General features: G+C 36.5%; 1 protein-coding gene and 1 long non-coding RNA gene across 3 annotated transcripts in view; one reads left to right on the top strand and one right to left on the bottom strand.

Moving 5' to 3' along the window:
• Positions 1-16,837, top strand: part of C7H12orf50 (chromosome 7 C12orf50 homolog) — a 39,432-nt gene that overhangs the window by 1,070 nt on the left and 21,525 nt on the right. The window contains exons 2-3 of one of the 2 annotated variants that reach the window (XM_058189553.1): positions 2,505-2,588; positions 15,408-15,527. In XM_058189553.1, coding sequence (XP_058045536.1) covers positions 2,505-2,588; positions 15,408-15,527 — 204 coding nt within the window. The remainder of the gene's footprint in view (positions 1-2,504; positions 2,589-15,407; positions 15,528-16,837) is intronic. The other variant, XM_058189552.1, reaches the window with a different exon arrangement.
• The window catches only part of LOC131201596 (uncharacterized), a 28,178-nt gene continuing 14,446 nt past the window's right edge, over positions 3,106-16,837 (bottom strand). Inside the window, exon 3 of the long non-coding RNA XR_009155937.1 lies at positions 3,106-3,816. This is a non-coding gene — a long non-coding RNA (uncharacterized LOC131201596). The remainder of the gene's footprint in view (positions 3,817-16,837) is intronic.

The following is a 16,837-nucleotide window of genomic DNA, read 5'->3' as shown; positions in this document are numbered from 1 at the left end:
ATTTGATACAATGAAATTTAGGGTGGCAACTTGTATAGGACTAAATAAAAAAATCCAGATGCAATTTTAGATGGCAGCAAATTCTTTTCTGCTATCCAATGGTCCTTAAGATGCTTTCAGCCCAAAGGTGGCATGTATACAGTGGTTGAGCTATAGTTCAGGAACAGCAATGTGATTTTTTGCACTTATTCCTTACATTGTCAGAAATGGCCGATATTGATTTTGCAATACCTAATGTCCGGGTTATCACTTTATACAAATGACTCAGTCACTTGCAAGGATTAAAACAGAAAAACCCACCACATATAACCCCAAGCACCCAAAGATAAATAGTTCCATGCACAGAAAAATAGCACATTGAGTTTATCTGTTTACCTGATCCAAATGTTTGGGGAAACAGTCTTACAAAATTGTAAGTGTGAATTGGAGCCATCCAAATCTTCAGGGCGACACTGTTCCACAGAATTAGGCTCTTTATCTGAAGAGCTATTCAGAAATGCTGCATTCATTAAACAGAGACCTCCTTTGATAAATTATGCATGGCTTCTATAAAATATAAAAGCAGTCTTAAGTGTGAAGCCATTGATTCATAAACATTCCTTGTAAAGTTTCTGTCTGTGTATTAATACCATGCTTCCCACACTGCTTTGAAATAATGAAAACAATTACAATTAATTAAATAATTATTTCTTACTACTCCCATACAGTAGAAAGATATTTACAATATTTTAGAAGTTTAATTGTTACAATTTCTAACATTTATCTCTGGCGTAGCTCTTGTATACTTAACAACTTAGCTACATTTAGATCAGCAATTATTTGTTTTTTTAAAAAAATATTTATTTTTATCTTGAGTTATTTTTGTAAATAACTCAAGGGACAACTATATCTAATCCTCTTTCCTCTTTCTATTTCCCCTACAAACCTCTGAAGTGGGTTGAGCTCAGAAAGTGACTGGCCCAAAGTTACCCATACAGCTCTCGTGCTTAAGGCCGGCCTAGAACTCACAGTCTCCTGGTTTCTGGCCTGGTGCCTTAAGCTAGCGGATAAAGTATCTCTCACATTCATGATTATTTTCAGGTTCCTTGAAAAAATAATATTTTTAATATGCTCTTAAAATGCTTTCCCTTCTTTGGAAAAAAAAGACAGTTCTTGAACTCTAAATATAAAATTTCTAAAGAAATGTGACTTCACAAATTAATAACATAAATATTGTGATGGGACCTGCACCTACTCAGCAAAAATAATGTACTGCTCTGTTATTCTATTCATGTCTCATATATTGTAATAAATCTTTTCTTTATGGTATCTAAAATTTTGTGGTTAATTCTTGATTGTTACCACTGAGTTACCACTGAGAACTGATTGATTCCATTGGTTTATAAATGAACACAGGAATATTTAAGTAAATAGATGCTTTGTTATTAAACATAGGTAGAACTAATGCAAGCTGCAAATATTAATGTACCATGAAACCAATTGGTTTACTTTCACAAGGCATCTTTATGGTTTCTTTTATGAACATCTCGTACATTGCACTGCATGAATCCTTAGGGTGAATCTCAGTGGTGAAATCCAAATTTTTTACTACTGGTTCTGTGGGTGTGGCTTGGTGGGCACGACAGGGGAAAGATATTGCAAAATCTCCATCCCCACCCCACTCCAGGGGAAGGATATTGCAAAATCCCCATTCCCTTCCCACTCCTGGGGGAAGGATATTGCAAGATCTCCATTCCCACCCCACTCTGGTTCTCTGAACTACTCAAAATTTCCGCTACAGGTTCTCTAGAACCTGTCAGAACCTGCTGGATTTCACCCCTGGTGAATCTGCTTTAGGAGTTCCTGTAACTATTGCAAATGTTTTTGCCACTATTCAGTAAGTTCTTCTCCCTCCCACAAGAGTGGAAAAATCAAAGCTAACTTCTTTGATTGGTCTTCTTATGATATTTTTTCCAATATTTCTGTGCTTTTCTCTTTAACAGATTATTTTTCTCAATCAACCCAAATATCCCCAGACAATGAGCTTTTCAGGACCTGCATTTAAACTATGCCAAAGAAACAACAAACAATAACTATACTTAGTTTCATGCAATTAAGCATCTATCCCATAGCCCAACACTTTCTGGCAATAGTAGTAGTTATTCAGAGACATACTGATGCACATGCCGTTAATAACAGTCTCTGTACTACATATGTGTGTATTATGCTATGACCATAATAAAGATTTGATCGACTGATATATGTGTTACTAGGGTATATGATGGCAGATAAGCATAGGAACCAAATCATTTAAATAATTAAAATCCTGGCAAATTGGGAGTTACTGATATAGAAAGGATGAGGATCTTTATTCTCCTTCTTGTCTCATTCTCAGTTCCGTCCATTAATTGTGAGTTTCAGAAATTCTCTTAACTGAGTTCTATTTCTTTCATACTTTTATGTTATGATGGAATAATCAGATGAGTAGATCATGTGGAAATTGCTGTCTTCTTCCTCTTTTCCAGCACTTAGGAACAATGAAAATAAGTGAGCTTTCCCAGTTTGAGGGGTCATATGATGTCCTTTGTGATGATGTCATAAGAACTAAGGTAACAATGAAAGAAATTCTGGAAGTTTGAATTTGTGCACTGTCTAGCAACCACTTTCAATTTGTGAGCTCTTCAACAAACCTTAAGAAGGTACCGTCTGTTTTACAATTAGTATAAGAAGCTTTTTGGTTAAAACTATCAACTGGAGGTTTCCCTTTAAGAGGAAATAGAACTTAGATCCTGAATTCAGCTGTACTCAGAACAAAAGGAAATATTCTTCCCATACATGTTGATAATTCCAACATTTATGCTGAGATCTTTCTAAAGGCAGTGGAGTAGAAGCACAAGAGGTGAAATGACAGAAGTTGGGGATGACTGTTTTTTCTATGTTCATTCAACCTGTGCGAAGGTAAATACTGCATAATTTATAATGGATTGCATCTATTACATTGTCATGTACCTCCCAGTTTTCCAAATTGTAAGAAATGCCAGGAAGACTGTCACAGGCACAAATTCTTTTTTTAAATTGAAAGTCATTTGCAATTACTTTCACTGTATATATATTTCCATTGTCTACACAGAAAAGTGATAATAAAGGTTATCTTACCTTATAAAATTGCAGCCTGAATTACCTTGGAATGAATAATCATTGGAGATTTTCAATAATAATTCTATGGCACATCAAAAGGAAACTGGAATTCCTTCAACAATCAGCAATATTTCAGATTGAGTCACGGCTGCAGCAACTTTCCTTTTTTCTTCCAAAGTTACATCCGCATTCCACACAGATTTGTCTTGAATTCTCAGTCTAGTCTATTTTCCTCTATCTGCTTCTCATATATCGAAAACTGCCAATAATTTCCATGTTTTTCTCCCCCCGCTTTTAAGCCTGAAAATTCTTTTATATTTAATCTTCATGAATGACATATTGATATTCAGAATTCTAAAAACTGATGACTGCATAATTTACTTTCCAAGGAAATTAGTAAATTTCAACATACATTTATACTATCCACCTTCACTCTAAATAGAAAAAATAGATAACATTTCTATGACTTTTTATTAGGTTTATAACTATCATTCCTTTCTTGAAATTGCTCAGAGACACTAAGGAAGCACACACAGTATTGTCTGGCACACAGGTGTTAAACTCGCCATGTCACGTTGCCATCACATGAGGTATTGTGGCCTATGTGTGACGCATCCAGTCCGTGGGCCGCCACTTTGACACCCCTGGTCTAGCACAACTGATATGGTTAGAAAGACAACAATGTGAAGAGGGCAAGCCCTATGAAAGATGAAAGAAAAAAGAAAATGAATGAATAAAAGGAAGGGAAGGATAGAGAAAAAAGTAATATAATAAAGAGAAAAATATAGAAAGAAGTAATTTCCAACCTTCCTCACAACAAGCATAAACAAATTTAGTAACCTTTAAGGTTACAAATAATTATCTCTTCACCCCATTTAAGCCATCATTTGTTTTAGACAAATCCATAAAGCATCATCTTTTCAGTCCTAGTATCAGCAGAAAGTCCATAAAAGTTTGCCAAAAGCAATAACATATCTTGTTTTAACCTTGATAAAATAACTAAGCTTTATATTCCTTTCCTCTAATAGGCTTAATCTTTAGTTCATTCACATTTGTCATAAGATCTTATCACTCTTCTTTTCTTCTTTCTCCCAATGTAAATGTCAGGTGCAAGGAATCAAGAATGACACAAGAGTTTACTTAGAATGGTTTCTTTATTGCTGATTGCCCATAGGTAGGAATCTTGTTAGACTAAAGCATACTCTGCATAACTAATAGATACACCTTGAAAAAAGTTAGAGAGGGCACACCCCAAACCGCTTTTGTAAATCTGGGTTATTATTTGAATTTCCCTTTCAAATTTTAATAGCTAATTTCTTTGGTAAATCCAGTGAAACAACCTTTTCCAAGTATTTTCTTGGTCTGTCAGTTGTAAATCTATTTTCAACACCATCTCTACATCAATTTGTTCTACATCTATTATTTCTTTAATCACATCTTTTGAATAAAGTCTGTTCATGGAAGCAGACATCATTGCTAACATTACTGACAATTTCTCCTGGATGGACGGCTGTCGTTTGAAGACCATGTGGCGGCCGTCTCCAGGAGAGCTTTTTACCAGGTCCGCCTGGTGCGCCAGTTGCGCCCCTTTCTGGACCGGGATGCCTTATGCACAGTCACTCATGCTCTCGTCACTTCTCGCCTGGATTATTGCAATGCTCTCTACATGGGGCTACCCCTGAGGTGCACCCGGAGACTTCAGTTAGTCCAGAATGCAGCTGCGCGGGTGATTGAGGGAGCACCACGTTGCTCCCGGGTAACACCACTCCTGCGCAGTCTGCACTGGCTACCTGTGGTCTTCGGTGCGCTTCAAGTTCTGGTTACCACCTTTAAAGCGCTCCATGGCTTAGGGCCCGGTACTTACGGGACCGCCTGCTGTTACCTTATGCCTCCCATCGACCCGTGCGCTCTCACAGAGGGTCTTCTCAGGTGCCGTCCGCCAAGCAATGCCGGCTGGCGGCCCCAGGAAGGGCCTTCTCTGTTGGAGCTCCTACTCTGGAACGACCTTCCCCCCGGTTTGCGTCAAATATCTGACCTTCGGACCTTTCGTCGGGAATTAAAAACTTATTTATTCATCCAAGCGGGACTGGACTGATTTTTTAGATTTTTTAAATTTCTAAATTTTAAAATTTTAAATTTTTTATATTTCCTGTAATTTTATATGGGGTATTTTAGGTTGGTCAATTCGACGGTTTTAATTCGGCCACTATTGAATAGGTATTTTAAATTGATTTTTAACTGTGTATATTTATTGTTTTTATCTTGGCTGTACACCGCCCTGAGTCCTTCGGGAGAAGGGCGGTATAAAAGTTTAATAAATAAATAAATAAATAAATTTCTGACTCCATTCTTCAAAAATCTCCTGAATTTTATAGATTTGAATATTTTTTTTCCTCTACCTAAAATCTTTAGTCCCCTCTATTATCCAGTTTTTTAAATAATGAAATTGCTTATCTCTGTATAGAACTGTATAAAGCAGCATAAAATAGATAAATACAATATGTATATAAGGCAGATGTACAGTATTCCCATGACATACTATTTATTTGTAAAAGTTTCAATATTCCAAGTTTATCTGGATCCTTAGTTCATTTATAATCTTCTATTTGCCAAATCTTACTTGGCTTTTTATTGTTTATTTAATATCTTTAGGTTCTTACGTTTATAGTTTTTCTTTTGTTTTTTGTTTTCTTTTGTTCAGAGCTGAAGATATACTCCCTGATAGTCCTTCCAAAAATCCCTGATAGTTTTAAAATGGTTAACAGGCAGTTTCCAAAAATGATTAGTATTTTATTCCAATTCCATTTTAAATTGTTTTTATCAGATTTTAGTAATAATTTGTGTCTGGAACTCTGCACTTTGATTTGGCCCAAGGGCTAATCAATAAAGTAAACTAACAAAGTAAACTAACAAAAGTGATTAGAGGTTTGCAAACTTGGTGTACTTTTTTATTTTTATTTATTTATTTATTTATTTGTCAAACACAACAATATATATAAGTATAAGCATGAAATAACCATACAAATTGGATACAACCAAAAGGAACATTAGGACAAGAACGGTAGGCATGCTGGTGCTCTTATGCACACCCCTTACAGACCTCTTAGGAATGGGGTGAGGTCAATAGTAGATAGTTTTTGGTTAAAGCTTTGGGGATTTTGGGAAGAGACCACAGAGTCAGGTAGTGCATTCCAAGCATTAACAACTCTGTTACTGAAGTCATATTTTCTACAATCAAGATTGGAGCGGTTCACTTTAAGTTTAAATCTATTGTGTGCTCGTGTATTGTTGTGGTTGAAGCTGAAGTAGTCTTCGACAGGAAGGACATTGTAACAGACGATTTTATGAGTTAAAGTCAGGTCATGCCGAAGGTGGAGGAGTTCTAAATTTTCTAAACCCAGGATTTCGAGTCTGGTGGCATAAGGTATTTTGCTGTGATCAGAGGAGTGGGGAACTCTTCTTGTAAAATATTTCTGGACACGCTCAATTTTATTAATGTCCAAAATGAGGTATGGGTTCCAGACAGGTGAGCTGTATTGGTCTAGCAAATGTTTTGTATGCTCTGGTTAGTAGTGTAATCTTTCTGGAGAAGAAGCTATGCAAGATTAGGTTTACAACTCTTAAAGCCTTTTTGGTGATGTAGTTGCAGTGGGCTTTGGCACTTAGATCGTTTGATATGAAAACTCCAAGGTCTTTGACGGAGTGAGGGTCATCTACAAGGTAATGTCCATCAAGCTTGTATTTAGTGTTCTGATTCTTTTTTCCAATGTGTAAGACAGAGCATTTGTTGGTTGAGATTTGGAGTTGCCAAATTTTTGACCATTCCGACACAAAGTCAAGGTCTTTTTGAAGGGTAGCCGCATTGTTGGTAGTGTTAAATAGTTTAACATCATCGGCGAAGAGAACACAATTACTTATAATATGGTCACTGAGGTCGTTAATGTATAATATGAAGAGTGTTGGTCCTAGAACACTGCCTTGGGGGACACCGCTATTGACAGGAATTTTAAAGTTTTAAAAACTTTAAAAGTTTTTACTGTGGTTTAAGCAAGATGACTAATCCCTTTGTGATTCCATACTCAAACTCACAAAAGACTATTGTCCTATTGTCTCCTGATGAGTAGCAGCCACACAGACTACATATGAACAATTTCCCATTCTCTTCATATCTGAACAGGTTGCAAGGAATTTTATAGATCCCTTGGCCTTTACCATGGTTGTCAGTCAGTCTCTCTCTCCTTCCTTCCCTCCCTCTCTCCTTTCTTTTTAATACCCGTGTCTCTTTTATATGGCTGCATGATTTTTATTTGCAAACTATTCAGAGTCACCCAGATGAGTTAGGTGGTGTATCAATAATAAAATATATTGTTGGAGTCAATTCCTATGACTTAGTATATGATCCTGGATTTACCGACTGAGATAAAGAAGTTTATGAACAGTTGTTCTAAGACCTCAGATTATATATTAATTATTTCTAGTATAGATGGGCTCTCTTAATGGTTTTGAACATAGGATAATTTTCTGGTTTATATATATAAGTAGGATAACAAAGGTTAGTAGGGTACGATGCGGCAGTAAAAAAAAAATAAAGTAGAAAAATACTGATAAATGCTTCAGGAATATAAAATTTGATATCTTTTGGGGAGATGTTTAGCTACCAGAAAGAGATTTATCCCAGTACTTATGTGAAAATGCAGCATTCAGATTGGATTACAAGAAAGCAAAAATTGTTATCTGAAATGGGAAAAGATTGCTGTCATTCTGGGAAACAGAGATAACATTATTTAAAGAATCAGAAGCCTGTGCTTTTGATTGCTATCCTTGGTTATCTTTTTGACACTCCCAGGAGTATCCACTTCAAACCATTCAAAAGAAATCCCCAATTACAGAGAAGCCATTTCCGTCACTAGTTTTCACTGTGAAACAAACTTTCCTGGATAATTAACAAGTGTCAGCAGAAATGATATATAATGTTTTCTTAACTCTGTTGTGCAAAAATCATATTCTGCACCAAGGACCCCTCACACTCTATTTTATTTACACAACAACCCCATGACATGAGTTGAGAGAGAGAGTGACTGGCCAAAAGTTACTCAGCCAGCTAGTCATGCCTAAGGCAGGACTAGAATTTGTAGTCTTCTGGTTTCTAGACTGATGCTTTAACCATTAGATCAAACTCTCCATTTATCTTTGTAAGTGCTCATGAAGACAATCTGTTTCAGAAGCAAAATCTCGATGTAGTATCTTTAAAATATGTATTAAACAATGTTTAAAGTTGAAAATGTCTTTGAATATTAGTAGCTTGGGTTGGTGGATATGTTGTTGGTTTGAGCTCCAAATGTGCAAATGTGTCATCCCCATTCGAGGAGACATCTTCAGTGCACTTTGGATTGTACTTGTCTGTGGGAGTACTGGCCTTTAAATGACCAGGACTCAGGTCTTCTGGTTGATGTTGCAGCGCTGTCAGATGCGAAGAGCAGGGCTCTGCAAATTCACTTTGAATTCCTTCATTGGAGGGTCCCATAAGGGGCTAAAGTCACTGAAGGGTCGATGAAGAGTGGAGGGGTGCCCTGCAGGTCATGCATAGTGGCAGTTCTCCTGCTTGACCCAGGGCTAATTCCATTTCATTTGACGAAGAGGAGAGGCAGCCATTGTAGCTGCCACAAAGCTGGAGCAACTGAATAAACAAAGAATGTGCTGGAGCAGTGTGCATGAACAGTGACTGGAAGTGGGTGAGATGATTTCTTTTACCTAGAACTTACCCTAAAGAAAATAAATGGAAAAGAGACTCTTTGAAAAGTTTAAGCGATTAATAATTACAGAGGGAAAAATCACTGACCTGAAAGAAAAGATTCTAAGAGGAGAGCACAAAACTTTTAAAAACATAGAAAGATTGGATTTCTAATTCTTATTGGCAATAAGGCATTTTAAAATGCTGGAAGTACGTGTTTGAATTCTGATTGTTAGTTTGAATGAGTATTAACAGAACTTGTCATATTTTGTGCAACCGTGAAAGTTAAGCTGAAGGCACCACCTACTAGTGAATGGAATAAACATATATTCCTACAACCCTGGGAAAAATACTGATAAGACAGAGGAGAAAGGGGAAATAAATAACACCTGGAGAACTGCTGTGCTATCCACTGCTTTATATTTATCCATCACATGACTACTGGAACTCCAATGGTGAGAACATGGAGGACATTTAAACAAAATGGATCTCAAATACTAAGAGTTATGATTGAACTCAGAGAGTGGATTTAAAGATACATTTGGAAATTTTCCTAGACTACCCAAATAGAACTAATTGACTAATTGTGGGACGTAAAGCAGCGGTTACCAACTGGTGGTCCGTGGACCACTGGTGATCTGTGAGAAAATGTTGGTGCTCCGCAGAAAAATTATTTGCATTTTTATATTGCACTAAATCAGGGGTCCTCAAACTACGCCCCCCTGAGATGGATATGTGCAATGAATGTTTGCGCTGCTGCACAGAGTCTCTCCCTTCTTAGGTTTTTTTGTGCAGGTTGGAGGGGGACAGAAATTCTGACTTGGGGGTCTGTTTCAGCCTCCTGGTGCCGGGGATTTAGGCGAAGGCTGGAGGGAAGTGCCACTGGTAGCGAAGAGCCAGATGGCCTTGTTCCAGTGGGACTGCATCATGGCCTGAAATTGGCTGACCATCTCAGCCTGCTGAGCCTCCAGGCGCCGGTACCTGGCCTTGCACTCCCACAGGTCTTCCCTCTGCTTGGAAAGCCTATGCTCTTAGTCCTCAGTGTGGTGCTTCTGCTGAGCCTCCTTCTCAGCCATATCCAATTTGAACTGAGCCAGCTGTTTTGCCAACTCTTTCTCATGGTGGCTGTTAGCTGTAACAACTGCTCCCTGTTGAGGCCCTAAGGAGCCTGGGCAGGCAGGCGAGGAGTGGCAAGTAGAGGCTGGCAAGGCACCCCTCGATGTGAGTGACATCAAGTTGACCCCACCCAACCAGCCACATGACCATGTTCCACGCTCACCCAGCCAGTCATTAGGTAGATCATATTAGTGGTCCGTGGGATTTAAAATTATGAATTTAGTGGTCCCTGAGGTCCGAAAGGTTGAGGACCCCTGACATAAAGAACTATAATTACTGTATTCCCTGAGGAGCAACGATAGGATTGAGCAAACGGTTTCCAGGTCGACTTTCTGAGCTTACAGATAATTGAGATTGGGGTGGTGATAGACTATGGACAGACTACTGAGCAATATTTGGACCTATCAAAAAAAAAAAAAAAAGACAAGATGTTCCATCAGGGGGATATAAGTTGATTGAATAAAGATATGGAGTCAATGTTCCAAAGCATTCATGATATGATGATAAGGAATTGCAGGGAAATAAAAGATCTAATGAATAATATGGACGGGAAGTTAGAAAATGTTCAACAAGGGATAATGAACAATGATTAAAAAAGCCCAGGAAATAGAGGAGATAATGGAAAGATCAAGGGAAAGATAGGACAGATAAATCAACAAGTAAAACAAGAAGAAGGAGAAGGCAATAAAGACTTGTGAAATAATTGACTTCCTGTGGCTCCGCTGGTCGTTGAGGACGGTCTTTTTAGACCGCCAGCCCTGGATCGCATAGAGCCGCTAAGACAGCGAAAATCAGCTGTCTAGCGGCTTGGAAAACCTTTACCTTGGGTGAAGAGGGAAAGGTGAGCGATCGGGTGGAGGTAGAGCTCCCCCGAAAGCTCCAGGAATGATCCTGGAGGCTTGAAGGGGAGAGCTCCCTTAGTAGCCCGAAGAGCTCCGGATCCAGGACGCCTCTGTTTTTGGCAGAGCAAAATGCCTGCATCCACATCTGTGATCAATGATGAGTTTAAATGGATTTTTGACTTAACCAGAAACAGCAATGCCAGGAGGCAATGTAGATGTAAGTACCAGACATCAACCTCCTGTGTGGATTTTGTTCAAGAAGAAAGGAAATGGCATCTGAGTATGGGTGTGAAAGTGAAAGACAAAGAGGTGTTTGCTTAAACTTGCTGGATTATACGTTTATATGAAGAAACTATAAAGTGAAAGCTGGAAGGATTATACAACTGACCTAATTTATCTTAAATACTGTGTTTATAGAAAGACTTTGACTTTGTTTCAAATTATAAAATTAAAGTAAGATGGCTTCTGTACAAATACAATTTGCTGTTTTCAAGGAAGCTGGAGCGCCGTTAGTTCAACTATATAAACTACAAGAGGAATTGAAGGAATTTCTGAAGGCTCAAATTTCTGTTTGGGATAAAAAAATTAAAGAAATTGAGGAGAAAATATTGAAAATTAAAGACTTTGTTGCAGCTGAGGATGAAGAGATACGAGAAAAAATGCTGGCAGCATTTAAGACTTTGATTGAATACACAAAACAATTGGGTGAAAAAGTGGAAGAGATGGATCAAGTTAATTCAAATTTAAAAAGCAAAATAGAGGAGTTTCAGACCAAGGCAGAGAATATAAAGCAGTTGGATGATACAGTTGAAGAAATTAATCAAGTTAATTTGGACTTAAAAAACAAAATAGAGGTTCTCCAGATTAAGGTGGAGAGAGCAGAAGAAGAGCGGGTTCTATTGCAATACAGAGTTATGGAATTTGCATTGAGAGTAAGAGGTTTGAAAGAAAATAAACGCGAGGATTTGAAAAAGATTTTTGCAGAGGATTTTGCACAGCTGATTGGACAGAAACCAGTGGACTTTGAAATCCAAATTGAAAAAAATTACCGTGTTAATTCATGGGTTGCAAAGCAGAGATATTTGCCAAGAGATGTAGTAATTTATTTTACATCTAGGAAGATTAGGAATGAGATTTCACAAGCTTCTTATAAAAATAAAATTCAAATATTGGGACAAGAGGTATTGGTACTGAAAGAAATTCCACTTAAAATGTTAAGAAATAGAAAAGAATATGCTTTTTTGGTGGATCAGCTTAGAAATCTCCAGATACAGTATAGATGGAATGTACCAGCTGGATTAACAGTAAAATATAAGGGAGGGAGATATTGTCTTAATACAGTTTTTAAAGCAAGAGATTTTTACACTAAAGTATTGAAAGTTGGAAGTCTGCCATTGTTAGAAGTTAATATGAAAGGAGAGGTGGGAATGGTTAAAAAAGGGGAAAAGGAAGCAAAGCAAATACAACCTAAAATTGGGGTTGCAAATTTGGGAGAAGAAACACAGAAAGCCGTAGGGAAGGATCAAAGTATGATTGTAACTACTAAACGTAAACAGCAAGGAGTAAAGAAATAATATTTTCAAATGAAAAGACTTTCCTTTCATGGGATAGAAAAAGTAAGAAGTTATGGATTGTATGATAAATGGGGTGTAAATTGTTTAGAAAGTTATGGTATGGGGAATATGGGGAAGAATATGAGGTAAATGTTAAATTCATATAAGGAAAGATGATGTTTATTATTAAGTATGATGGAGATAATATGATGATAAGGTATATTGAGGAATAATTTTTGATATTACAACATTGGAAGATGGGATATTGTTTAATACAGAAGATTGGACTTTAAATTTAATGATGAGGAGGTAGAATTATCACCATATTTCAAAGATTATTTTTGAAAGATATATACAATGGAGATTGAAATAACAAAATACTAAATAGCTTTTAAATGAATAGAAGGTAATTGTATTAGTATTAATATTTTACTTTTTTTTTACTTTTTTTGTGGAAAAGGGGAGTTGAGGTTCAAGAAGAGGGATGGGAGTTTATGTTAATTAGCATATTTTAGTTTATGATTGTTAGATATGATACCCTGTATTTGCTCTGGGAAGTCTGGGGGAGAGAGGGATGGGGAAGGAGGGAGGAGGGGGAAGGGGGATGTTTGGGGATGTATGGGGAAAAATTTTGAAAAACTTTTTCAATTAAAAAAAAAAGACTTGTGAAATAATTCAGGGAAAATACATACTAAAAGACCAAAAGATGATATTGGATAAACAGACAGATACTCTTGAAAAGAAGATCGGGACTTGGGCAGACCCCCTGGAGGCTTGGCAGCAAAAGATAGTAGAGATGGAAGGGATATTTGGATTAGACAGGAAAGAAGTAGATAGAGATAAAAACCCAAGGGAGGTGTTTGGGAGGCAAGTTAAAAAAACGAATAAGAATCGAAATACTTAAACAGGCAAAAGATGATGGATAGAGGAAATGCTTTATAACAGAAGATTGGCTCTATTAAGAACTAGAAGAGAAGCAGAAACAAGAATTGGGGGAATATTATTATGCATATTTCTATAAAATATACTAAAAGCAGCAGCTAGATGTAAAGATTAGATATTGAAATATGGAGTCACTGTGTATGTTTTAATGATATTGTTTTTGTCTTTAGAATGGAGTTCTAAAAAACTGAACAACTAAATGAAGATCTATATTTTAACATAAATATGTATAATAACATTGCAATTACATAAATATGATTAAAGTAACAAATATTAATATTACTATTATTTCTTGTATCCAATTGAATGATACCCAGATGCTTCACTGTTCATATATTGATAATATCAACAGCAGAGACTTTCAAATTTCTATGTTCTACCATATCGCAAGATCTAAAATGTACAGCTAACATCGAAAAACATCATCAAAAAAGCACAACAAAGAATGTTCTTTCTCCGCCAACTCAGAAAGCTCAAACTACCCAAGGAGCTGCTGATCCAGTTTTATAGAGGAATTATTGAGTCTGTCATTTGCACCTCTATAACTGTTTGGTTCTGCAACCCAGCAAGACAGACACAGACTTCAGAGGATAATTAGAACTGCAGAAAAAACAATTGCTACCAACCTGTATACTTCACGAGTCAAAAAGAGGGCTGTGAAAATATTTACAGACCCCTCACATCCTGGACATAAACTGTTTCAACTCCTATCCTCAAAATGATGCTATAGAGCACTGCACACTGGAACAACTAGATACAAGAACAGTTTTTTCACAAATGCCACCACTCTGCTAAACAAATAATTCCCTCAACACTGTCAAACTATTTATTAAGTCTGCACTACTATTAATCTTCTCATCATTCCCACCTATCTCCTTTCACTTATGACTGTATGACTGTAACTTTGTTGCTTGTATCCTTACGATTTATATTGATATTGTTTCCTGATTGCTCATTTGTATCCTATGACTATCATTAAGTGTTGTACCTTATGATTCTTGATGATGGTAACTTTTCTTTTATGTACACTGAGAGCATATGCACGAAAACAAATTCCTTGTGTGTCCAATCACACTTGGCCAATAAAAAATTCAATTCAGTTCAGTTCTATTCTATTCTATTCATAGTGATATATATTCTAAAATAAAATTTATAAAACATTTAAAAAAATGACCAGGACTCAGAACAATATTTAAAAGCCAGTACTCCCCCAGACAAGCACAATCCAAAGCACACTGAAGATGTCTCCTTGAATGGGGACAAAACCAAATTGCCAAGCTTGGAGCTCAAACCAACAACATAATGTTCAAAGTTTCCTAGTTGTGGTAGCTAATCCAAAAAATTATCATACCCAATTCCTCAATTGTCCTCTGAAATCATATCACCATGTTGATAATTCTAAGTTATTCTCACAACTTCTAAATCTGGAGGATGAGGAGATGATTTTGCGCTTGATCCTAGATTCCTAAATAAATTTTCTACTTATTTGCTTACTTTGAAATACAATGTCTGTGGCATGCTACAATATAGCGATAAAGTATCTCGTTGTTAATGATATGTCTAGTTATTATCCATGATGGAACTTCTGGTTACTACTTAATTTTATTCAGTTCACTTGGGTGAAAATTGCATAGTAGGTGAGCTTACTTGACAATATATAAATTAATTTGTAGATTCTCCGGGATTTCTGTTTATATTTTCGCAGGAATAATAAAATCACAATGCCAAACAATAATAAATTGCTAGGCTAAGGTTTAGTCAGACTTTACACCTGACATTGTCATCTTTCCTGCTTTCTAAAATTGGATGGATATAATTGGAGAAAGATCTTCCATAATGATGATATCTGATTATTGATTGCCCTGCTTGATTCAAATCCAGTATTTTCCAGCACTAAATCAACTCTTTAGTTCCACAGGTATTAGAATGGATTTATGTTTTTTGAGAAGTATTAGTTCTTCTGGCTTTTTTCTGTTTTTCTTCTTTTTGACTGTTATTTTAAACAGTTGTTTCAGTAGTTTTATAACCTGAAAAATTGTTTAAAATATTTAAATAGAGGAAATGTTATGTACCAAGTTTTCAAACCTCTCTTTTTTCTATATCCAGGGATCAAAGTGCAGGTTCCGTCACTGTGAAAAAGCCATTGGCAGTGATATTGTGTGCTCATTATGGAGAGAGGGAAAATGTTCCCATCAACTTTGCAAATTTAGACATATGGAAATACAGGTAGAAATAACAAGCTTTTGAAGTGGTCTCTCTTGAGCTAGAACTATTATAATAATTCACTACCTATTTCTAATATCTGCTATCATTACTAAAAATATGTCACGCTAGTTTCACTTCTCTTCTATTTTCTTTCATTGAAATCTTTTCTATTGGGATATGAGATCTTAGTTTCACATTTAAGAAGTACAGTATTCTTCTGACATCCAGTCACACAGTTTCATCAGCTAAAGAGTTGCACTCATTCACACTTTATACTAAGTTTAGAAAGCCAACCAAAAATACAGAATTTTAAGTAACTCTCCATCTGTACATTAATTGGGTTTTCTGTTCCCATAATCTGTTCTGCTCAGAATGATAGTCGAAGATAATTGAGCCCACAATTATGACTGTAAGTTGTTATGGTAGTTAAGCAGGTCACTACATGAACTCACCAAAGTTTATGACCTTTTTTGCCTCAGTCGTTAAACGAATGTGATGGTGCCATGGTCATTAAGCAAACCCATTGATCACAATGGAGAAGTTTTTGATGGAAATTGGAAGTAAATTTCGGTTTCCAACAAAAAGATGTAAATCATATTCATATGACCTTGGGATCTGCCACCAACCATAAATGCAGGCCAGCTGCCAAGTGCCCAAAATTCAGTCATGTGACTGCAGGGGGACGGCCACTGTAACTTTGAATCCAGATCATAATTAGCTTTGGGGTGTGTCACTGTGGCTTCAAATTGAAGCTGAGATTGAAGTGATGCCAATAAATAAAATGACCCATCTTTTCCCTATTAAATTTAATGCCAAATTGTTCTTTAACTTCTGTAGACTCTGGCTTATACTTACTATAATTCCAAGGATATTAGGAAAAATAGTTTCTTTCCAGATGTTTTCTATAGTTGTGATGCAAATATATTAATGGAAGAAGAGGCACTAATATTGTTTGCCTATTTTAAAATTTTCATCAATACAGCCAGTGCTATGAAAAGAAGGTTCTATAGCAGTACTCACTGTTTGGACCTCACTGTTCTTTAAGTGAAACATTTTTTGAATGTAGTTGAAATTTTAATATGCAATTTAGTGTGAAATATAAAACAAGCCTTCCCCACAGGGAAGACTCTCTGTGCAGGATTGTAACACATATAATAAACAAGAAACCTAACTGGTGCTGGACTGTAGCACATATAATAAACAAGAAACCTAATTGGTGTTTGATACCAATTTGATGCCAATCAGATCTTTAATTTTGAAAGTAGTCCAAACAATTTCAGCAAGGTCACACAGTCAGTATCAGTGGGGTTTACTGCAAAGCCTTTACAGTA

This window comes from Ahaetulla prasina, chromosome 7 (genome assembly GCF_028640845.1).
Source record: "Ahaetulla prasina isolate Xishuangbanna chromosome 7, ASM2864084v1, whole genome shotgun sequence".
NCBI lineage: Eukaryota > Metazoa > Chordata > Lepidosauria > Squamata > Colubridae > Ahaetulla > Ahaetulla prasina.
This window is presented reverse-complemented; position numbering and strand designations above follow the sequence as displayed.